General features: G+C 44.0%; 1 protein-coding gene across 5 annotated transcripts in view; it reads left to right on the top strand.

Annotated features, from left to right (window-relative positions):
* The window catches only part of rnf144ab (ring finger protein 144ab), a 132358-nt gene that overhangs the window by 32702 nt on the left and 75317 nt on the right, over positions 1 to 24339 (top strand). For 4 of the 5 annotated variants that reach the window (XR_015079472.1, XR_015079471.1, XM_085996372.1 and 1 more), the window contains exon 2: positions 23248 to 23394. The exons of the other annotated variant lie outside the window; for it this stretch is intronic. Coding sequence is in view for 2 of the 4 variants with exons in the window: in XM_085996372.1 (XP_085852498.1) it covers positions 23260 to 23394 (135 nt within the window). In the remaining 2 variants the exon portion in view is untranslated. The remainder of the gene's footprint in view (positions 1 to 23247; positions 23395 to 24339) is intronic. 5 annotated transcript variants of the gene reach the window in all.

The following is a 24339-nucleotide window of genomic DNA, read 5'->3' as shown; positions in this document are numbered from 1 at the left end:
TAGGCTCACTTGGGTTAGCTATCAGAGGGATGTTGATGCCTATCGGACATGCCCAACAGGAGTCAGTCAGCACCTTCAGAAGACCAGAGAGTTAAATTGGGATGGGTTAACTATCAAATGTTGAAAAAGAAGTGTTATATTACTCTTGGAAGTAATGTCAGAGGCAGCTCTGAAAACCACTTTTTTTTTTCCTGACAAGTAGACAGAAACATTGCCATCTCCCCGCTCGACAGTTTGCCAATATTGGCTGGCTTTGCCACTTAACAGCTGAAGAAAGTTGAGGTTTTGGGAAAAAAATCTTGCTTTGGAAGTATGAAGTTTTTTTTTCTGTATGCGCAAGGTGGAGCACACCATAACTGATTCCAATTCCTCCTCATGCCTATGTGCACTTACTAACAGGAGTCACTAGATAAAATGATTCAGAATCATTACTGATTTTACCTATGTATAGTTTTTGTCTGACCCCCACCCACCGTATCAGTCCTCATCAAGGTAAAGTGGGCAAAAATCGGATTACATTTAGCAATGCCAGGGAGGAAGGGAGCATGTTGGCTGGTGGAAAGGTTCCAGTAGTTACGGTATTTGGGGTGGCCCAGTGAACCGTTTCAGGAGCGAGAGGAACTGTTGAAGTCGGTCTTGAGCAGCTTTTGGAGCTTGGGTGCACTGGCTGACATGGGGTAGTTCTGTTTCCCAAGAGGACACTGGATTCAGCAGATTTGTCTGCAAGTCCGCTATCTTTTGGGAATGCTAAATGCAGCATGGGCCTCCGTGTGGAAGAAGCTCGAGATTGGAAGCAGCCATTTTGCTACTTGTGTCCTGGAACATGTTTCGTAGTGAATGCAGTTATATTTAGTAATAGGTGGAAGGAAACGTCATTGGGTGGAGGGGGGGGGGAGAAAATTAGGTATACTATTTTTTTTTTAAAAACATTGTGTTGGGATTTTTTTTTAAAGCCTCAATGGTCACAAACATCTTCAAAAGAGCATCTACCCTTCTGTTATTTTAAACAGTTACTCATTCACAGCTATTCAGGATAGCACTAAAAATATAATGAAACTTGTTAAAAACACGTTTATCTGTTTGCATGTAATTAGGTTGTACCTTCAGCTCAGTAAGGTGTTGCAAATGATTTTTGTAATACATTTATTTTCATATCAAGGAAGATCAAAAGCCAGTTGGGGGAAAAAAATGAATTAAAATACTGTTTTTATTTTCACTGCTGTTTGCATAAGCAGAATAATAATGCTGTTATGCAGCTGGGATTCCTGATTAATCGTTTATGGAAATCAGTTAAATTCTCTGCTCTCGGTGCCTCCAGAAGCTTTATAATCTCTTTGCAGCTCAGATGATTTAGCACGAAACTGGCAGTGTCTTTAAATTGTGCTATGGCAACCTGTGTAGACTATGAACCTGCAGAAGCGGCGATGGGAGTGCCTACTGTCTCGGTTATATAAGTAAATAGTGGTGACTCTTCAGCTGCCGTACTGATGCTGTCTTTCTCTATAGTGGAGTATTATCAGCAACCTGTTCCCCTGCTAATGGTAAAGAGGGAAGGAGACAGGAGCAAATAGATACATAGTTCAGGCGTCAGTTACTACACTCAACGTAGCACAATTGCAATCGTAAAACGCTGCGCGAAAAATAGAGCCTGCCCTGAAGGGATATTTACTAGTCCTAGCCCCTTTAGGGCTCCCCCGGATCAGGTGTATTTCTCAGACGTTCTCTTTCAACTAAAGTTTGAGGTAGCCGAATCCTAAAGACGCTTAATTTGGGTCTAAAGGTCCGGACTATCTCTCCCTAAAGGAAAGGAACGGCCCGAGAATGTTACCATCCTCCAGATAGCACTTGTAATAAGTTTAGCTAGACTGTAACATCCCGGATATTATGAGGGTCTGGAAAACGCCCTCAGAATTCTGCAACTTTTCACCAAAGAGTGTACAGAGATTGAGTTCACGAGTTTTTGATACAGAAGACTTGTGAGACAATTCTAAAAATATATAGAGATTTATTAAAAGAACCGACATGCAATTTACAGTTGGTGAATCGGTCAATCGCAACATTAACAGTTCTAAAAAGAGAAAACATATGGGCCTAGAAATTCAGTATAGCCACGTTTGGGGCGCTACAGCCGGGTGGTCGCTAAATTTTGCGCCCGGCGCAACTTAGCGCCACCTTCGCCGATATTCAGTTGCATCGCCCCAAGAGGTTGCTGCTGTGCTAAAGCAGGCGATGCACGACTATCATAAGGCGCTAAGCCGGCGAGCCGGGGCGCTAACACCTTCTCCGTCTGGCCATGATTGGTACTCTCTCACGGCGTCTGAGCCCTTTGAATGCAATGCAGAAAGCCAACGTTTCCACCCATTGCAGCCCCCATTATATGTGGCGACTCTAGGCTATGGCACTGAAAGTGAAATCCAAGTGCAAAGCTCTGGCCTGAAGCCAGAAGTACCTGTGCGAGCGCTGAGTCAAAGCAGAAAGCTCTCTCCCTTTGTCTATCTCCAAATATCTATCTCTCAAACAGAAGGATTGCTACAAAATGGCTGCCACTTATAATGCAGGAGGAGTCCCCTTTAAATAGCACCCACCGTGCCCCGCAGCGACTGGGAACCGTTCCCCTCTACCAGTTGCTGGGGGCGCCAGGCGCACATTAGGCCGGCGCCACTGAATTTCTGGTTCGGGGCACACCAAGGGCGTTGCACCATGAAATGACGTCAGTCAGGATCTGCGCGTGCAGCTGAGCGGGCGCTGCGGTTTTGCGCCGGCGCTAAATCTTAACTGAAGTTCGCGAGAGGCGCAGATCGCGCCGTGCCCAGGTGCTAGCCGCTTAGTGCCCCACTTCTCGCCCTCTTAAGGCGCTAGCAGCTGGCGCTAACAACTGAATTTCTAGGCCATGATCTTTTTAACAGAGAATCTTTCTTTTAAATCTTAACTTCGCTACAGTATTACAGTTCTTAAAGGTTTCTTATACAGGATATCCACCAATATCAAATACCTTTGATCCCCGAGGTACAAAGAGTTGGAGACTACAGAGCCGCTTCTGAAGTCGAGAATCGCTTTGCCCGATTAAAGCGAGTCTGATATCCCATTTGAGAGTTCAATATTTATACCCTTTTCCAATGGTACTTCCTTTAAGGTTTTCTGCTGATGCAAGTTAATTATCCCTATTCATCTTTCTGCCGACCTCTGCAATTCTTACTGCTACATCAGCCAGAATCTTGTCTCATCTCCAGGTGTTCTAGGTTGACTATATAAAAACGGTGTGAACGGCAGGTGTTCCTTATTTTATGTCATCTTTACGAGGGCAGATGTTCCTTATCTTATGTGCCATCTTTACGAAGTTTAAATTAAAACACCTTATTCAGGGTGCACCATTGTTTTGTTCCCAAAAGGTCAGCTTGTCGGAGCCATGCACCTTCTGTTTCAATAAGGTTACTTATTCAGGGTCAACAACTGTCTTATCTCAATAGCCAGAATTCTTTCATAGCTATTTCATAGTTAGGTTTCTAAATTTCCAAACCCAGTTCGTCATGTTTTACTAAGTCCAGAATTCTTTCATAAGATTGTGTATTTTTCTGAATAGGTTATATGGCTTATTCCTTCACAGCCCCTGTGTACTTCCTTGGTCTGATTCCAGCACAATCCAGCAGAGCTATCTATTTGTAAAATGCAGTTTCCTGAGGTTGACTCTCTGGGTGCACTTATTCTAATAACTATAACACAGTGCAAAGTGGTTATGCTTCACACCACTACTGCTGCTATTGTGTAAATGCATCTGAATCGGGAGTTGGGCCGGTCCAGACCTGACCTGAAACTGCAGCGAAGAGAAATGAGACTCCCAGAAGGAAGGCATCTCGCTTTGCTGCAGAGTTAGTTTTCATGCTCTCTCACATCTAGTGGTCTTGATCTACAACCACATCCTCGTGCATTCGTCCCTGGAAAAAGCTCTCCCGCAAGTCGTTTATAACTACACTTCTGAATTTGTGGTGTCTATCTTTGGTCCTCCAGTCACCATGATACCTCAGTACGGTTTTGTTCAACCGGTCTATCATTTCCATCTTTGTTGCCATCAAAAGCTTGAGCATTTCCCATTCTAGTTGTTTCCTCCTAGTATGGCTTCCATATATGCTTCATTAAGTTGAAGGGGTGTGAACTTGAGCATATCTGGCGTGCAGTTGTCTTAGCCATTCATCGCTGGATCTGACCACATCAAGTTCACCTGGGCCACACTCTTCTCTGGCACAACAGCCTGCCAATTTAGGATCATCCTGGAGGGCCAAAATAACACCAGGTTTCTTTTATCTGTTAACTTTATAAACCCCTTTCCTCTACCCTTCCACCCTCATTCTAACAAGAAGGGCTGGATTTTCATTGGACCGTGAAGTCGGAATTGGAGATGTGTGGGGGTTTAAAATCCTGAAATCGGGGGTCCCGCCCCCAACCCACCTCCATGCCAGTTTCAAAAGAGGCGGGTACCTGCCCCGCACTGGGACCCGCCTCCCCGAGGCGGGAAGGGGATTAGTGCCAATTAACTGCCTGTTAACAGGTAGTTAACAGGCAGTTTTTAGCCTAATCCCTATTTTCATTGTTAAAATGTGGGATTCCCGACGGCTCCAAACCACGCCAAGTTAGCGAGGCGGGCCGTCGGGATGAAGGGCTCGGAGGGGTCGAGATGTCCGGTGTTCAGGTGAGCGATGGGTGTATGAGTGCAGAGGTAAGTGTGTTTGGTCTGTGTAAAGTGTTTAAAGAAGTTCTACTAACCTTTACTTACCTTTTACAGTCTTCCTTCCTTCAGGTCTCGGGAGTCCCTCATCTCACCAGCATAGAAAGCAGAATGGCCACCAGCTGTCAAAATCTGCAGCCTCTGCTTTCTGTTCCGGGGAGATCTCTAAATCATCCTGAGAGGAAGGAATTAACCTGGAGTACAGATTGTCAGTGAAACGCTGATATTTCATCTGTCAAAAGGTCTTGACAGATGAAATGTCAATCTGTGACGTCACCTGTTGCCGGGTGGCCCTTAATTGGCCTGCTGAGCCCGCTGGGGTCAAAATTGCGTGGGTTGGCTAGAACTCAATGGAGGCAGGACTACAACCCGAAAAGTTGTAGTCCCGACTCCTTAATGAAAATCCAGCCCGAAGTGTCAGGAGCTCATAGATTTCATTGTCTCTAAGTTAGAGACTGTATATTTAGCTGTCTCTGTTGCTTTCCTGAGATAAGCTTAGCATGGCTAATAATGCAGTATCAGGGCGTGAAATGACATCCAGCATTATTCTACAGTATTTGGTGGGTTAGGACTAATTCATAACTTTGCGCTGTCATGATATTAAAAAATAATTGCTTTTCAATTTTCTACCCTGAAGACATTGACTCACGTTGGGATACAGTTCTAAGAGCATGTTACTAAAACGTGTATGGGAAAATTTGGGAATGCTTTTTTATTTAGCAGTTTGCTGACACCAGACTTGCGTGGTGATTTGAAAATTCAAGTAAGCAAAAGGTTTTCCTTTTCTTATGAATCTTGTATTACATATTTTTCATTTTTGCATTTCCCACAGAATTTTCACACTTGTAAGGATCGCATTTATTGTAGCATTAATATTGAATAAAATTACTTTCGTGAGCCTCCACAGACTGTTCCTGAATAATATATCTTAAAGCAAAGTTTAGTCATTTTAGCTACAGGAAACTCTTTGGTATCCGGCACCGACGGGACCGGCGTGGTGCCGGTTTATCAAAAAGTCCGGATTACAGAGGGATATAGTTAAAAGGTGCGAGAGCTCCGTACACAGCAACAAATCCAGGCTTCCCTGTTGCTTAGCAACATGTGCAGGAACTCCAGCCACAGACCAAGCGTCCCTGTTGCTTAGCAACAAGTGCACGAACCGCAGTTACACAGCCACAGATCCAGGAACTGCCACTAATATGAAGTAAAACTTACCTGAACCTACTCCTGAATTTTGCCAGTTAACAGAGATTTCCGGTTATTTAGGTGCCGGTTAAGAGAGAGTTTCCTGTATAAACCACAAAAGGGAAGGGAGCTGTGCTTTGAACTCTGTACAGATTCACCTCCAAATTGCGGTCCACCCTGTGCCCTTTCCCTTTACCGTCCTGAATGCTGAACCAGTGAGTGGTGGGACTTGAAGCTCCACTTGAGATTCCTCACATGGTGAGCTTCTGAACTCCAGACGATTCCCAATAATTGGCTGTTGAGCTGCTTTGGCATAAGTCTTGAAGCGAATCTCCAGCTTATTCACTCAGATACAGAAGGCGTACGAGTGGAGGAGTAAGAACAGAGAAAAATAACTCGAGGGGGCGGGGGTGGAGAAGCTAGCAAGAAGAATCGTGGATCTTCTCGACTAACTTTAATAAAGAAAAAAGCAGTCTCTCTTTTTCATATTGTCCTTTATGCTCTGAGCGATCTTTTTCTTACATCTGCCAGAATAGTGTTTCTCTTAGTGTTGTTTGAAGATACCCATCTAAATTTGTCTGATGTATACTTCTAATGTCAGGATGACTGCCGTGCTGCATCTTTTCTACTGCCACTGTATGAGGGAGTTGAAAGCAGCACTATAAGAGCTTGTTACTGGAACCAGATTTATTTTAAGCTGAACCAAAATTTCTTGGTACTGCAACTAATTTTAAAAAGAGAGCTTTAAAAAAGAACAGGCATATTGCTGTGATGTTGAAGCTGCATTAAATCTCATTAAGTAATCCACTTTCTTTGTATTGAGCCTTTATTTCATTAACCCCCCCCCAAACCATTGCACTCGAACCTCTAATAAATTAGTAACTTTGTAACAATTTGTAATTGTTGTAATTTGATATATAAAAAAAAACATAGAAACATAGAAAAATAGGAGCAGGAGTAGGCCATTCGGCCCTTCGAGCCTGCTCCGCCATTCAATATGCTCATGGCTGATCCTCTATCTCAATACCATATTCCCGCTCTCCCCATACCCCTTGATGCCTTGTGTCTAGAAATCTATCTACAGTAAACTTTTTCGTATCTGGGACCGGGCTGGTGCCAGTGATTAAAAATTCCAGAAAACAGAGATGTAGGCATTTTTTAAACACAAAAAAATAAAAACCAGTGACTAACTCGGCCACCGCGGGAAACTCTGACTCAGAAAAATGGATGGATTCGGCAAGATTACCGGCTATCTATTTTGCTGGTTATTAAAGAATTCCAGTTGATTAGGTGCTGCTTAAACGAGAGTTTACTCTATCTCCTTCTTAAATATATTCAGTGACTTGGCCTCCTCAGCCTTCTGTGGTAGACAATTCCACAGGTTCACCACCCTCTGAGTGAAGCAATTTCTCCTCATCTCAGTCCTAAATGTCCTACCCCTTATCCTGAGGCTGTGACCCCTCGTTCTAGAACCCCCCAGCCAGGGGAAACATCCTCCCTGCGCCTAGTCTGTCTAGCCCTGTCAGAATTTTATACGTTTCAATGAGATCCCCTCTCATTCTTCTAAACTCTAAACTATATAAAATAAACCTTTTACTTGCTAGCTATATATAATGTATATATTTAATCTATTACATGTTAAAAATTCTGAGTGGGCTGCAACATTACATTTAAATCCATTTTAAGTGTCAGTATTTGGATGCAGTACCTGTTAAGCATGTAGGCAGTGCTGTGCTAGGCTATTATAATGTTAAAAACCCTGTCACTTAATGTTAGCAGTATAAAAATAGTTGCAATTGTACAATGGTGACATGAGTCAGCAATGTACGTCATACATTAGCCAGACAGTGGCTCAGCAACAACTTGTGTGCTCTATTCTAGAGGATCATTATTCAGATTGATTTTTCTTTGAATTTGAATTATTTATTGTATTGTGCTAACATTGAGTTGTTCAGCACCTCACGGTAGTTTACCAGGCCTGTGATTCTGGATCCAAAGTCTGTCCACTTTGTGGCCCCTAGTTGTATTCTTGCTTGCCTGTCGATCATTGATGATCTGTCTCTTAAATACCACTACTACTGGATTGGCAGATCTGTGGGAGAGAAAAGCTCAAGGGCAATGAGTCTGACTGTTGCCCTGATCAGAGCACACACCGACAGAAGTGGAGAGAAACATACAGTGAAGCTGTGTCACGTTCTCTTTTCCCCCCCGCTCCACCCCCACCCCCGTTATCTGCTGAGAATGCATACAAGTATAACTGGAGAAATACAACTCAAGACCTCCATCACCCCCATTCCCCCAGATGAGAGCAGAGACCAGCATAATTAAATAGACAGGTACATAACAGTTGATGGCCCCCAGCCCCTCCCGGCTAAGGGTGCTTACCGGCTCAATTAAATAAATTGATACCTTGCTGCCTTTCCAGCCCCCGCGCGCCCCCCCCCCCCCCCACCACCACCAATGAGAGAGTGTGTCCCCATCACTGTTGAGAATGCTTAGAGTAAACCTGCTGATCTCCCCGCACCCCCCGCCCCTCCACCAACTGATAAACTTAGCTCCCTCCTCCTCAGTGGGATAGGTTACTTACCCTGACTCTCCCGCCACTGAAAGTGTTTGCTTGCCTCCCTGCTGAGATTCTTAGCTAACTATTAACCCCCTTGCACCTAAATTCCCCCCCCCGAACCCCCTGCATGATATAGTTTGCTGACACCCACATTCCTCGCTGAGATTGCTTACCTGTTATAACCCCCCTGCCGGCCACTTTGAGATGTTTTCCTTGTCATTCTTTCCTTCCTGGGAATGCTTTCTGGCTTTACTCTACACCCCACCCTGAGAGCATCTTAACGGGGTTTCTTCCCACTAGGACTGATTTCTGGCCTTCCTCCCCAGCCACTCCCCATGCTAAGATTCTTCTCCTGTTTCTGTTCTTCTCACTCACTTATGAATTAGAGTGTGCCTTTATACTCCCAATATCTTGTAAAGTAGCAAACTCAGGGTTCAAACAGAGAAACCCTTGTTGCTATTTTTGGCTTACTGGATATGTCACAAGTTACAGAACAAGACTGGCTTATTCTGGACCTGAGATAGCAACCTTTACATAAATAATAAAAATACATATAAATGGGCCGTATTTTCCGATCGGAGGCTTCCTGCATGCGGAGGCCTCCGATCTGGAAAATATCTACGCACTTACCTGAGGGCTCCCGAGGTCTGGACACTCCCGATCCTGGGCCTCTCCAACTCACAATGTGCAGGGCCCACATATCCCAGGGGCGCAGGCCAATCAAAGAAGGGAATGTCCCTTCATACACTTGACAGATAGACCTGTCAAATATATGAATGGAGATCACCCCAAAAACACATAAAACATTTAGTACATTTTTTTAAATCACATTTTAAAAATTAGTTGAAATTACAATAAATTAAATATTTTAAACAAATGTAATTTTTTGAAAAAAATAATTCAAGTTTGTAACAGGGCTAAAAATAAACTTACCTTTTTTTAAAGTATTTTTAAATGATAAAGTTTGAGTTGAAAAAAAATATTTTTGTAACTTTTTTTCAAATCTTATGCTGGTAAAGATTTCTAAGGGTTTTCAGTGGACGGAGGTTCTGCAGAAAGCGGAACTCTCCCCCCGCAGAGGCCCTTCTCCAGGGCAGGTGAGCGATCTGTCAAGAGCATTCTTGACAGATCGGAAATGCCGGTTTTCAGTGCATGCGCTATGCCTGCCTGAAACCGGCATTTCCAATGTCCCTATGGGTGTGTACACAGCTCGTACCCACCCGTAGGGATCGGAATATCCGGCCCTATATAGTCCACCTGCTTGATCGCCTATAAAGGACTGGGTAAATAGAAGGACACTTTGCAATGTATCTTTTTAAAGTTTGATCAGAAAAAGGGAAATCAATAATGTATCGTTCAAAAACCAAATAAAGCTGTCAATCATTCGTATGCTTAGAAACGAGTATTTTTGCAGTTTCTCAGGACTATCCCCCGGAGTGTCTGCAGTGTCCATTTAATAAGTGTCAGACTAAATTTTATTTGTCATCTGAATGCAAATTTATTTTGTCGTAATGGAATATTTGCAGATTAGAGCAAACAGTTGTGCTAAATAGTTCTCAACTGAAGTTTATCTATTCTTACATTTTGTTTGCAAAACTTGTTATTTGTATGGGACAAATATTTCATCTAATTGAACATAGATGATCTCAACTGCATTGACCGTGGAATACTGGCTATAGTAATGACCAAAATTTATAGTATCTGCCAGTTTTCAGTAAGTATATATTTAAAATATACAGACTTGCTTATGAGAATTGTGGCCGAACCTCTCTACGCATACAGCTATTAGCGGCTATATTAGAAAAAATACACATAGGGGATTACATCGGATATATAGCACAGAAACGGGCCATTCGGCCCAACCAGTCCATGCCGGTGTTTATGCTCCACTCGAGCCTCCTCCCGTCTTTCCTCATCTAAATCTATCAGCGTAACCCTCTATTCCCTTCTCCCTCATATGCTTGTTCAGCCTCCCCTTAAATGCATCGATACTATTCGCCTCAACCACTCCCTGTGGTAGCGAGTTCCACATTCTCACCACTCTCTGGGTAAAGAAGTTCTTCTGAATTCCCTATTGGATTTCTTGGTAACTATCTTATATTGATGGCCTCTGGTTTTGCTCTTCCCCACAAGTGGAAACATTCTCTCTGTATCCACTCTATCAAAACCTTTAATTTTAAAGACCTCTATTAGGTCACCCCTCAGTCTTCTCTTTTCAAGAGAAGAGACCCACCTGTTCATCCTTTCCTGATATGTATACCCTTGCATTTTATCATCCTTGTAAATCTTCTCTGCACCCTCTCCAGTGCCTCTATATCCTTTTTATAATATGGCGATCAGAATTGTACACAGTACTCCAAGTGTGGTCTAACCAAGGTTCGATACAAGTTTAGCATAACTTCTCTACTTTTCAATTCTGTCCCTCCAGAAATAAACCCTTGTGCCTGTTTTATTTTTATGACCTTATTGAGCTGCGTCGCTACTTTTAGTGATTTGTGTATTTGTACTCTGAGATCCCTTTTGCTCTTCTACCCCATTTAGATTCTTATTTTCCAAGTAATATGTGACCTCTCTAATTTTCTTACCAAAATGTAATAACTCACATTTATCTGTTGAAATTCATTTGCCAAGTTTATGCCCATTCTGCAAGATTATTAATGTCATCTTGTAATTTGTTGCAGTCCGCCTCAATATTGACTATCCCCGCCCCCCCCCCCACCCCAATTTGGTGTCATCCACAAATTTAGAAATTGTGTTTTTGATTCTAAAGTCTAAATCATTAATATAAATTGCGAACAGCATTCGCCCCAGTGCTGATCCTTTTGGAGCACCACTTCCTACCTTCTGCCACTCTAAATAGCTACCCTTTACCCCTACTCTCTGCTTTCTGTCTTGAAGCTAGCTAGCTATCCATTCTGCTACTTGTCCTCTGATTCCACATTCTTAGACCTTATTCATTAGTCTATTATGTGATACCTTGTCGAAGGCCTTTTGAAAATCTAGATAAATTACATCTACTGCATTACCCTTATCTACTCTCTCTCTTACCTTTTTAAGAAATTCAATGAAGTTGGTCAAGCAAGACTTTCCCTTTTGAAATCCATGCTGACTATTCATTATTATTATTTTTGGTTTCTAGATGTTCTATTTTCTCCTTTTTAATAGGCTTCCATTATTTTTCCTACCACCGATGTTAAGCTGACTGGTCTATAATTCCTTGGATATGTTCCATCTCCCTTCTTAAATAGGTAATTCTCCCTAGGTAATATGTTAGTTATCCGCCAGTCCTCTGGCACTACACCTTTTTCTAGCGAAATATTAAATATGTGTAGTAGTGCCTGGGTTGGCTTAGTTTCTGATGGTCTTGGATTGAAACCTCATCATTGCAGAAGCCAACTTTTTTTGAGGGTGAGTATTTGGCTTAATCTTGCCTCAAATAAACTTATACTTAAGTTTATTTTTCCTATTCCTGCTGTAGTTATATCCCCTCAGAGACATCATCTGTAGGTATGGAGTCAACTCCGTGCTGGATGTGGAGTTTTGGATGGCAACATAGAGGACAGGGCTAGATGCTTCCATGCCTATGGATGACATTGCCATGAGACAGCAAGTAGATGAAGAATACGATAACAAATGTAAGTATAGGTTTGCAGCAGTCAAATACCTGAGGCAAGATTAAGCTGACCACCAGTTCATACAAACTAAAGTGAGAGGTGTATGCTAGTGAGAATCTGAACAAGACGCAAGTTAAGGAGATGCTTTTCAGGCCTTATATGGGCACGGGTGTTTGGGAGCAGAATGGCAAGTCATGGTGTTTATACCAAGAAAGGTTTTGAGATGATTATTAAGGTTCAGAATGATCATTTGACAGCAGGTTTATGTATTGGGGCATCCCAGTGGGCATCATTCGAGGAAAACAGGCAAGCAGCAATATACTGTAGTGTGGAAAAAGTACACATGTGTAGCTGGGCCAGTGCTTGGCACAGGAAACCGTTCCACCCCTCCACCCCCCGCCCCTCCACAGCCCCCCAAAGTATGTACATTGCGTAGGAGGGTCGGAGAAGAAAGCCAGAAAGTCATACAGACCTAACAACAGTACTAGGGAGACCTTATTTTTTCATAAACTATAATTCATAGAGGAACACCATGTACAAATACAAGAAAGTAATACATAATTCTCTCTGGGCCAGCTTCAGAATTGCTCTTTTTTTTGCTTAACTTCGGCCCACTGCTGCTGCTGTAACTGAGAGCAGCTAACTCGGCACAGACCAGGGGTTTGAACGTGGTTTGTGCAGCTCAGCTGGTCGCCGGATAATGTAGCTAAGCCACCAGAAGGGAGAGGAGAGGAAACCTTTTACATTTAATGTTAATAAATGTAAAATTAGCAGTTTTTTTTTTAAACTCCTAGAAACAAGGGGCACACCATGTATGCAAAGCTGAAAGGTAAGGGCAGGATTGGGTTCGGACATGATGTTCTCCGTGATTAAGTAGTCTGCCAAAGCACACTGCTGAGGCCCGCGCGTGTCAGTATGATAACAAAAATGGCTCGACATATTCATATATAAATGCAAAGGTTTGGTCAGCTAGAACCAGACCGCATTTCAAAAGGCAAAATCAAGTACAAGTTATTACTTGTCGTGTGCCAGTTTTTTTTTTAAGATAAACATTTAATTGCATCACTAACTTTTTTTTAAAGATCTGATTATTGTGTCTTTGTTTCTTTGTAGACCAGTTTTATATAAGTTAGGTATTTGATAATAAGAACATAAGAACATAAGAAGTAGGAGCAGGAGTAGGCCATACGGCCCCTTGGGCCTGCTCCGCCATTCAATAGGATCATGGCTGATCCGAATCTAGACTCACGTCTACTTCCCTGCCCTCTCCCCGTAACCCCTAATTCCCTTATCTGCTAGGAAACTGTCTATCTCCATTTTAAATTTATTTAATGTTGCAGCTTCCACAGCTCTCTGGGGTAGCAAATTCCATAGATTTACTACCCTCTGAGTGAAGAAGTTTCTCCTCATCTCAGTTTTGAAAGGGCAGCCCCTTATTCTTAGATTATGCCCCCTAGTTCTAGTCTCACCCATCAGTGGAAACATCCTCCCCGCATCCACCCGATCAAGCCCCCTCACAATCTTATATCTTTCGATAAGATCGCCTCTCATTCTTCTGAACTCCAATGAGTAGAGTCCCAACCTACTCAACCTTTCCTCATACGTCAACCCCCTCATCTCTGGAATCAACCGAGTGAACCTTCTCTGAACCGCCTCGAGAGCAAGTATATCTTTTCTTAAATATGGAAACCAAAACTGCACGCAGTATTCCAGGTGTGGCCTCACCAATACCCTGTATAACTGCAGCAAGACTTCCCTGTTTTTATACTCCATCCCCCTTGCAATAAAAGCCAAGATTCCATTGGCCTTTCTGATCACCTGCTGCACCTGCATACTAATTTTTGTGTTTCATGCACCAGGACCCCCAGATCCCTTTGTACTGTAGCACTTTGCAGTTTCTCTCCATTTAGATAATAACTTGGTCTTCGATTTTTTTCTGCCAAAGTGCATAACCTCACACTTTTCAACATTATATTGCATCTGCCAAATCTCTGCCCACTCACTTAGCCTGTCTATGTCCTTTTGCAGGTTTTTTATGTCATCCTCACTCATTGCTTTCCCTCCCATCTTTGTATCATCGGCAAACTTGGATATGTTGCACTCGGTCCCTTCCTCCAAATTGTTAATATAGATTGTAAAGAGTTGGGGTCCCAGCACTGACCTCTGCGGAACACCACTAGTTACTGATTGCCAGCCCGAGAATGAACCATTTATCCCAACTCTTTGGGATCAATTACAAAGTCCGTCAGATCCACCCACTCATTTGAATCTACTGTTCATTAGGTTGCGCTCTGTAATGATCCAAATTCATTGCATACGTTTGATTACTGTGCCACACTTTGCCAAATCCAGTGTTGGTCCTAGTCTGCTATTTAGTAGCGATGAGGGTCTGAATTCTTCTTCAACTCGATTCAAATTCTCTGACTCTATTTTCAACTAGTTTAAATTATTTTGGACTTGAGTAATATTTTGGACTTGACTTCGGTGGTTTCTGACATTATCTGTCTCAAGATCTGTCCATGCTATTCCTGGGAATATACAATGAAACTAAGCTGTTAATGAATCAAAACTGTGTCAAAGGTTCAAATCATCATAGAATGGTTACAGCACTGAAGAAGGCCATTCGGCCCGTCAAGCCCGTGCCGGTTCTCTGCAAGAGCATTTCAGCTAGTCCCACTCCCCTGCCCTTTCCCGTAGCCCTGCAAATTTCTTTCCTTCAGATACTTATCCAACTCCCTTTTGAAAGCCATGATTGAATCTGCCTCCACCACCCTTTCAGGCAGTGCATTCCAGATCCTAACCACTCGCTGTGTAAAAAAGTATTTTCTTGCGTATTTTCTTTTGCCAATCACCTTAAATCTGTGTCCTCTGGTTCTCGACGCTTCTGCCAATGGGAACAGTTTCTCTCTATTTATTCTGTCCAGACCCCTCATGATTTTGAACATCTCTATCAAATCTCCTCTCAATCTTCTCTGCTCTAAGGAGAACAACCCCAGCTTCTCCAGTCTATCAACGTAACTCAAGTCCCTCATTCCTAGAATCATTCTCGTAAATCTTTTCTGCACCCTCTCTAAGGTCTTCACATCCTTCCGAAAGTGTGATGCTCAGAATTGGGCACAGTACTCCAGTTGGGGCCGAACCAGTGTTTTATACAGATTCTTCATAATTTCCACACTTTTGTACTCTATACAGTACCTCTATTTATTAAGCCCAGGACCCTGTATGCTTTTTAACTGCTTTCTCAACCTGCCCTGCCACCTTCAACGATTTGTGCACACATACCCCCAGGTGTCTCTGTTCGTGCACCCACTTCAGTCGAGACGGAGTGCCCCTGGGAGTCCTCAACATTGACTCCGGACCCCATGAAGTCTCATGGCTTCAGGTCAAGCATGGGCAAGGAAACCTCCTGCTGATTACCACCTACCGCCCTCCCTCAGCTGATGAATCAGTACTCCTCCATGTTGAGCACCACTTGGAAGAAGCACTGAGAGTAGCAAGGGCACAGAATGTACTCTGGGTGGGGGACTTCAATGTCCATCACCAAGAGTGGCTCGGAAGCACCACTACTGACCGAGCTGGCCGAGTCCTGAAGGACATAACTGTCAGTCTGGGCCTGCGGCAGGTGGTGAGAGAACCAACACGAGGGAAAAACCTACTTGACCTCATCCTCACCAATCTACCTGTCACAGATGCATCTGTCCATGACAGTATTGGTAGCAGTGACCACTGCACAGTCATTGTGGAGACAAAGTCCCGTCTTCACAGTGAAAATACCCTCCATCGTGTTGTGTGGCACTACCACTGTGCTAAATAGGATAGATTCAGAACCGATCTAGCAGCTCAAAACTGGGCATCCATGAGGAGCTGTGGGCCATCAGAAGCAGCAGAATTGTATTCCACCACAATCTGTAACCTAATGGCCCAGCATATCCATGCTAAATTGCCCATGGGATCCAGGGCAATTTGGCACATTGGATCCAAAATTGGCTTAGTGGCAGGAGGCAGAGGGTGATGGTCGAAGGTTGTTTTTGTGACTGGAAGCCTGTGTCCAGTGGTGTACCGCAGGGATCGGTGCTGGGTCCTTTGCTGTTTGTAGTGTACATTAATGATTTAGATATGAATGTAGGAGGTATGATCAGTAAGTTTGCAGATGACACGAAAATTGGTGGGGTGGTAAATAGCGAGGAGGGAAGCCTCAGGCTACAGGACGATATAGACGGGTTGGTCAGATGGACAGAACAGTGGCAAATGGAATTTAACCCTGAAAAGTGTGAGGTGATGCATTTTGGGAGGACTAACAAGGCAAGGGAATACACAATGAATGGGAGGACCCTAGGAAGTACAGAGGATCAGAGGGATCTTGGTGTGCATGTACATAGATCCCTGAAGGCAGCAGGACAGGTAGATAAGGTTGTTAAAAAGGCGCTTATGGGATACTTGCCTTCATTAGCCGAGGCATCGAATATAAGAGCAGGGAGGTTATGATGGCGCTGTACAAAACGCTAGTTAGGCCACAGCTGGAATACTGTGTGCAGTTCTGGTCGCCACACTATAGGAGGGATGTGATTGCATTGGAGAGGGTGCAGAGGAGATTCACCAGGATGTTACCTGCTTCAGCTATGAAGAGAGACAGGACAGGCTGGGGTTGTTTTCCTTAGAGCAGAGAAGGCTGAGGGGGGACCTGATTGAGGTGTACAAAATTATGAGGGGCATAGATAGGGTAGATAGAAAGGAGCTTTTCCCCTTAGTAGAGGGGTCAATAACCAGGGGGCATAGTTTCAAGGTAAGAGGCAGGAGGTTTAGAAGGGATTTGAGGAAAAACTTTTTCACCCAGAGAGTGGTAGGAATCTGGAACTCACTGCCTGAAAGGGTGGTAGAGGCAGGAACCCTCACAACATTCAAGAAGCATTTAGATGAGCACTTGAAACGCCATAGCATAAAAGGCTACGGACCAAGTGCTGGAAAATGGGATTAGATTAGACAGGGCTTGATGGCTGGCGCCGACATGATGGGCCGAAGGGCCTCTTTATGTGCTCTATAACTCTATATCCCTCATTCTACCATTACCATCAAGCCAGGGGACCAACCCTGGTTCAATAAGGAGTGTAGAAGAGCATGCCAGGAGCAGCACCAGGCGTACCTAAAACTGAGGTGCCAAACTGGGGAAGCTGCAACACAGGACTACATGCATGCTAAACAGCGGAAGCAGCATGTTATAGAGAGAGCTAAGCGATCCCACAATCAACGGATCAGATCAAAGCTCTGCAGTTCTGCCACATCCAGTTGTGAATGGTGGTGGACCATAAAACAACTAACGGGAGGAGGAGGCTCCATGAATATCCCCATCCTCAATGATGGTGGAGCCCAGCACGTGAGTGCAAAAGACAAGGCTGAAGCGTTTGCAACCATCTAAAGCCAGAAGTGCTGAGTGGATGATCCATATCGGCCTCCTCCTGAGGTCCCCATCATCACAGAAGCAAGTCTTCAGCCTATTCGATTCACTCCATGTGATATCGAGAAACGGCTGAGTGAACTGGATACAGCAAAGGCTGTGGGCCCTGACAACATCCCGACTGTCGTGCTGAAGACGTGCTCCAGAACTAGCCGCGCCTCTAGCCAAGCTGTTCCAGTACAGCTACAACACTGGCATCTATCCAACAATGTGGAAAACTGCCCAGGTATGTCCTGTCCACAAAAAGCAGGACAAATCCAATCCAGCCAATTACCGCCCCATCAGTCTACTCTCAATCATCAGCAAAGTGATGGAAGGTGTCATCGACAGTGCTATCAAGCAGCACTTACTCACCAATAACCTGCTCACTGATGCCCAGTTTGGGTTCCGCCAAGACCACTCTGCTCCCGACCTCATTACAGCCTAGGTCCAAACATGGACAAAGGATCTGAATTCCAGAGGTGAGGTGAGAGTGACTGCCCTTGACATCAAGGCAGCATTTGCCTGAGCGTGGCATGAAGGAGCCCTAGTAAAATTGAAGTCAATGGGAATCGGGGGGAAAACTCTCCACCGGCTGGAGTCATACCTGGCACAAAGGAAGATGGTTGTGGTGATTGAAGGTCAATCATCAGTGCAAGCCTGAGACATCGTCCAGGTCTTGTTGCATGCGGGCATGGACTGCATCATTAGTCTGAAGGAGTTGTGAATGGCACTGAACACTGTGCAGTCATCAGCGAAGATGTTCGCTGATGACTGCACAGTGTTCAGTGCCATTCACAACTCCTCAGATAATGATGCAGTCCATGCCCGCATGCAACAAGACCTGGACGATGTTCAGGCTTGCACTGATGAGTGGCAGGTAACATTCGTGCCACAGAAATGCCAGGCAATGACTATCTCCAACAAGCGAGAGTCTAACCACCGCCCCTTGACATTTAATACCATTACCATCGCCGAACCCCCCACCATCAACATCCTGGGGGTCACCATTGACCAGAAACTTAACTGGACCAGCCACATAAATACTGTGGCTACAAGAGCAGGTCAGAAGCTAGGTATTCTGTGGCGAGTGTCTCACCTCCTGACTCCCCAAAGCCTTTCTACCATCTACAAGGCACAAGTCAGGAGTGTGATGGAATACTCTCCACTTGCCTGGATGAGTGCAGCTCCAACAACACTCAAGAAGCTCGACACCATCCAGGACAAAGCAGCCCGCTTGATTGGCACCCCATCCACCACCTTAAACATTCACTCCCTCCACCACTGGCACACCGTGGCTGCAGTGTGTACAAGATGCACTGCAGCAACTCGCCAAGGCTTCTTCAGCAACACCTCCCAAACCCGCGACCTGTACCACATAGTAGGACAAGGGCAGCAGCACATGGAAACACCACCACCTCCAAGTACCCCTCCAAGTTACACACCATCCTGACTTTTATAAGTATATCGCCAATCCTTCATCGTCGCTGGGTCAAAATCCTGGAACTCCCTCCCTAACAGCACTGTGGGAGTACCTTCACCACACGGACTGCAGCGGTTCAAGAAGGCGGCTCATCACCACCTTCTCAAGGGCAAGTAGGAATGGGCAATAAATGCTGGCCTTGCCAGTGACGCCCACATCCCATAAACGAATTTAAAAAAATACCATAATGTTTACAAAAATTAATTTTAATAGTACTTTTAAAGCATCATTCTGCACACGATTTGGCAAATCTTATTTGTGATTATAATATTGATAAAGCCACTGTATATATGTGTAATAGAAGCTCAGACTTTGGAGAAACAGAGACTCTCCAGAACATTTTGACTTCGATAAACCACAACGTGATCATTGTAGTGTGACCTTGAAAGGCTTCAAAACTGCTTTTTACAATTCTCTACTTGTCAATTTCAGGTCAGTTTCATGATATATTTAAGATCAGCTGCCAATTACCTCTTTGTTCTCTGGCTTGTTTGGAACTTGGCCCATCAGTAAGTAGATTACTGCAGTTAATTCGAATAAACGGTAAAAAGAATTTATACACGAGTAAAAATGATTCATGTTATGATTTACAGGACCTTAAACTGGCCGAGGGCAAGGCATTCAGCAACTTGCTCCTTCAGTAATCAGGAGTTCTGAGAAACACAGTTGGCTGAGGCTGTAATAGTTGTGACTTGCAAGTGCTGTTGGAAAGGAATATAAATAATACACTCCTGTTTAACTCTGATGTTAAAGTACAGAGCTGAATACTTTTTAAAATGTTTGTTAAAATATGTGTTCTCAATATTTCCAAGAAAAACTTATATTTGTGGCATTTTAATTGGGCATGGTTTTTCTCTTTAGCAATTGATTTGTCTTCTGACTTTCTATTTGCAGAAGTAAAACACACTTGACAGCTATAAATAATAGAGTAGTTTTACTGGTAATTGACTAATCTGAAATGATACTGTGAACAATTGTAGCTGGTGAGATCAGCAGATTTTAAAGGGTTGCTAATAATGCATTTTTATTTTGTTTCCCATTTTTATTTTGTTTCCCAATCAATTTGAACTTTTGGCTCTGTGAATAATCATGTAAAGAACAAATTTTGTAAATGTGACTGTTTAGTAGTGTACAGTAAGTAAAAAAAAAAAAAACCTATTTTGAAATATTTTGCACCATGGGAGGATGTTGCTGCTGTTGAATGTAAAACCTAGTACTGATAGGTCAGGTATAGTGCAGTTCACTGCATATTTCCTTTAAACATGAATGGTGCATTTTCATTTCACTTGATTGGAGTCCAATCCCATGAACACTTATTTTGTCTTGAAATCATACGCTGGGAGTTTTCTAGGACCTGCTCCCACTCTGCTGTCGTAACTTCGGCAAGGGTTTGGCAGAAACCCTGTTTACAGGCGAAAACGGGGGGCTAGAAATTGGCCTCCTTTGCGCCTCCCGTTATTGCCTCGGGGGCGCTAACGACTTACCGACTGGGCACGGTGAAAGAAATAACTCCCGCGAAATCCAATGGGCGGGGGGGGGGGTAGTGCCGTTGGTCAAACCTAACGCCGCGATCTCCTGCGCCCCGGAGATCGTGACGTCATCCAGTGCACATCGCCCAGGATCCTAAATTCGCTTCCGCTCCCTGCAGCTTCGCCGGGCGTCAGCAACGGCAGCTGCAGGAGGCGTTGTGACCTCCGCCCTTTGTGCTGTTTTTTAAAAAAATTTCATTGCCGCGATTGATCGGCCCTGCACTCTTGAGAGCTTGGGGATGCTCCTCGCAGATTGCGGCCGCCGCCGCCAGCCTTCCCTTTAACTGCTGCGAGCATTGCCTCTTCCCTTTTAAGGGAGGGAGGGAGCCTGCGAATCCGGCAGCGCTGCATGGAACATTGATCAGCGCTCTGCCGCTACCGCCCCTCTCGCTCCCTTTAGCGCTCTAAGGAAGTGGTAGCGCTTGATTTAGCGCTCCACTTCCCTCTTGGAGCGCTGCAAATTAATTTTGTGGGAGCCTCTCATCATTAGCGCCTGGCCGATAATTCTTCCGCTTCCGAAGTTTTAGCACCCCTAACGGGGCTATAACGAATTTCTCCCCCAGGGTTTCTGCTGAAGTTACAGTGGCGGGACGGAGGAGCCCTGAGGAAATTCATTGGCATAAACTTTTACAGCACAGAAAGAGGCCAGTGGGGCCCATCGCACCTGTACCAACTCTGAAAGAGTTACCCATTCCCTTGCCCTTTCTCCATACTCTTCTGAAATTTTTCTTTTATTAGGCATTTATCCACTTCTCTTAAAAGCCGCTATAGATTATGCTTCCACCACTGTTTCTGGTAGGGCATTCCATATCCTAATAACCCTCGCCCTTTTTAAAAAAAAATAAAAATAAATAATGCTCGTAACCTCCCTGGTTTTTTTTTGGCGAAGATCTTAAATTTATGCCTTTAGGTGCTGACTCACCAACCAGTGGATATATTTTTTTCTTGAATTGCCTTCTCAAAACCCCTCAATTTTGTTTCTTCCATCTTATCTGAGATAGTGAGGCTAATTGTAATGCCCCTCTCTCAATGCCGTCCCATCTGAGATAAGCGAGTTCTGCATAGACTGGCAATTGATCCCTGGACCTTGCTTGGAAGAGAGTCAAGAAATGTCTGTTTATAATGGTACAATTTTAATGGGGGTGCAGGAATAGAGACACCGGGGGGGGGGGCGGGGGGGGTTTATATACAGAAATATTTTAAGGGGGTAGGAAAGATTGATAAAAGTTGTATTTTTTTTAAATAAAAGCATACGGAGTCCTTGGCTTTATTAAAGAGTGGCATAGAGTACAAAAGCAAGGAAGTTATGCTGAAACTTTATAAAACATCGGTTAGGCCCCAGCTGGAGTAGTGTCCAATTCCGGGCACCACACTTTAGGAAGGATGTCAAGACTTTGGCGAGGGTGCAGAGGAGATTCACTAGGGATGAAGGACTTCAGATATGTGGCGAGACTAGAGAAGCTTAGAGCAGCGAAGGTTCAGGGAAGACTTAATAGAGTCATTCAAAATCATGAAGGGTTTTTGATATGAAAAATAAGGAGAAACTGTTCCCACTGGCAGAAGGGTTGGTCACCAGAGGATGCAAATTTAAGGTATTTGGCAAAAGAGCTAGAGGTGAGAGGAGGGTTTTTTTTTACGCTGAGAGTTATTACGATCTGGAATGTATTGCCTGAAACTTTCAACAGGGAATTGGATAAATACTTGAAGGGGAGAAAATTGCAGGGAAATGGGGAAAGAGCCGGGAGTGGGACTGATTGGAGAGCTCTTTCAAAGAGCCAGCATAGACCAAATGACCTCCTTCTGTGATTTAAGATTCTATGATCATCTTCCATACAGGAATGTTGCTTGCTTAACAGCACTATGAATTTCTAGCTCACTAGCAAATTTGTTGAAATAACCAATTTCTTTTTGGCAATGGGAATATTTAGAGAATAAAAAGAAAGACTTGCATTTATATAGCGCTTTTCACGACCACCGGACGTCCCAAAGTGCTTTACAGCCAATGAAGTACTTTTTTTTTGAAGTGTAGTCACTGTTGTAATGTAGGAAATGCAGCAGCCAATTTGCGCACAGCAAGCTCCCACAAACAGCAATGTGATAATGACCAAATAATCTGTTTTAGTGATGTTGATTGAGGGATAAATATTGGTCCAGGACACACTGGGATACCTCCCCTGCTCCTCTTCGAAATAGTTGCCTTGGGATCTTTTACGTCCACCTGAGAGAGCAGACGGGGCCTTGGTTTAATGTCTCATCCAAAAGACGGCACCTCCGACAGTGCAGCACTCCCTCAGCACTGCACTGGAGCGTCAGCCTAGCTTTTTCTGCTCAAGTCTCTGGAGTGGGACTTGAACCCACAATCTTCTGACTCAGAGACGAGGGTGCTACCCACTGAGCCACTGGCTGACGTTAGTTCTTATTTACGTAGGTAAGACCATGCATGCAGTGGTTGCTAGGTGTTGCATGTAAGCTAAAAAAAAATAATACATTTAGCATTTATCTGCTACAGTACATTATGCAAATTGCACTTCAAAGGCATTCAAATAAGGCAATGGCTGTCAGTTTGACGGATGGTCATCAGACTGCCAATATCTCATCACTTACTTAATTTTGGTCTTGTTAGCGTTGTGCTTTTCTTCCATAATTGATGATAGCTTTCTCCTATCAAACAATTCAATTGTTACAGTTGCAGATAATTCATTTTTTTTTCTCTTTCTTCCAGATTCAGCTTAGAATGACAACAGCAAGATATAGGCCTACTTGGGACCTGGCACTGGATCCCCTCGTGTCTTGTAAACTGTGTCTTGGGGAATATCCTTTAGAACAAATGACGACATTATCGCAGTGCCAATGCATATTCTGTACCCTGGTTGGTATTTTTTTGCTGTATAACTGGTTGTAGGACGTATAAGTGTTGCCGTCGATGTCTCCCAGTTCCTCAGTCGTTTCTTCCACCGGGATCACTCGCTTCTCACCTCTCTGATTGGGCCCCTGTTTGATGGAGCCTTTCCTGTCCCCACCAGTAGTTCACCTGAGTGTCCGTCTTGGCTCAGTGGGTGGCACACTCGCCTCTGAGTCAGAAGGTTGTGGGTTCACAGTCCCCACTCCAGAGACTTGAGCACATAAAGCTAGGCTGACACTCCCAGTGCAGTGCTGAGGGAGCACTGCACTGTCAGAGGTGTTGCCCTTCGGATGAGACATTAAACCGAGGCCCCCGTCTGCTCTCAGGTGGCTGTAAAATATCCCACGGACACTATTCGAAGAAGAGTGGGGGAGTTATCCCCGGTGTCCTGGGCCCCCATTTATCCCTCAACCAGCATCACTAAAACAGATGATCTGGTCGTTACCACATTGCTGTTTGTGGGAGCTTGCTGTGCACAAATTGGCTGCTGCGTTTCCCACATTACAACAGTGACTACACTTCGAAAGGTACTTCATTGGCTGTAAAGTGCTTTGGGACGTCAAGGCGCTATATAAATGCAAGTTCTTTCTTTCGCAAAGATTGCGCTGCCTCAATATATTGTAGATTTGATATTGAAATTGTCGTGTGTATCATGTCAAATCAGTCGAGTTTGATTTTAAAAAACACTGCAGCAAGCCATATTCTTCATTGCAGATATTTGTAGAACCTGCATATCTTCCTGTCCACTTAAAAAAAAAAGAGATATGAAAACTGCTTTGGACTCAAAAATATGGGAAGATTAGCTTAAAATTTTAATTTTCCATTCTGATAATTCAGTATAGTTAATTTGTTTGGGATTCCCTCCAAAGAGATACCTGCCTGTCTCTTTGTCTATCTTGTATTCATGGAGAA

Source organism: Somniosus microcephalus, chromosome 9 (assembly GCF_052327205.1).
Source record: "Somniosus microcephalus isolate GS21.2 chromosome 9, FLI_Smic_1.0, whole genome shotgun sequence".
Classification (NCBI taxonomy): Eukaryota; Metazoa; Chordata; class Chondrichthyes; order Squaliformes; family Somniosidae; genus Somniosus; species Somniosus microcephalus.
The sequence above is the reverse complement of the archived record's forward strand: the minus strand, read 5'-3'. Positions and strand labels throughout refer to the sequence as shown.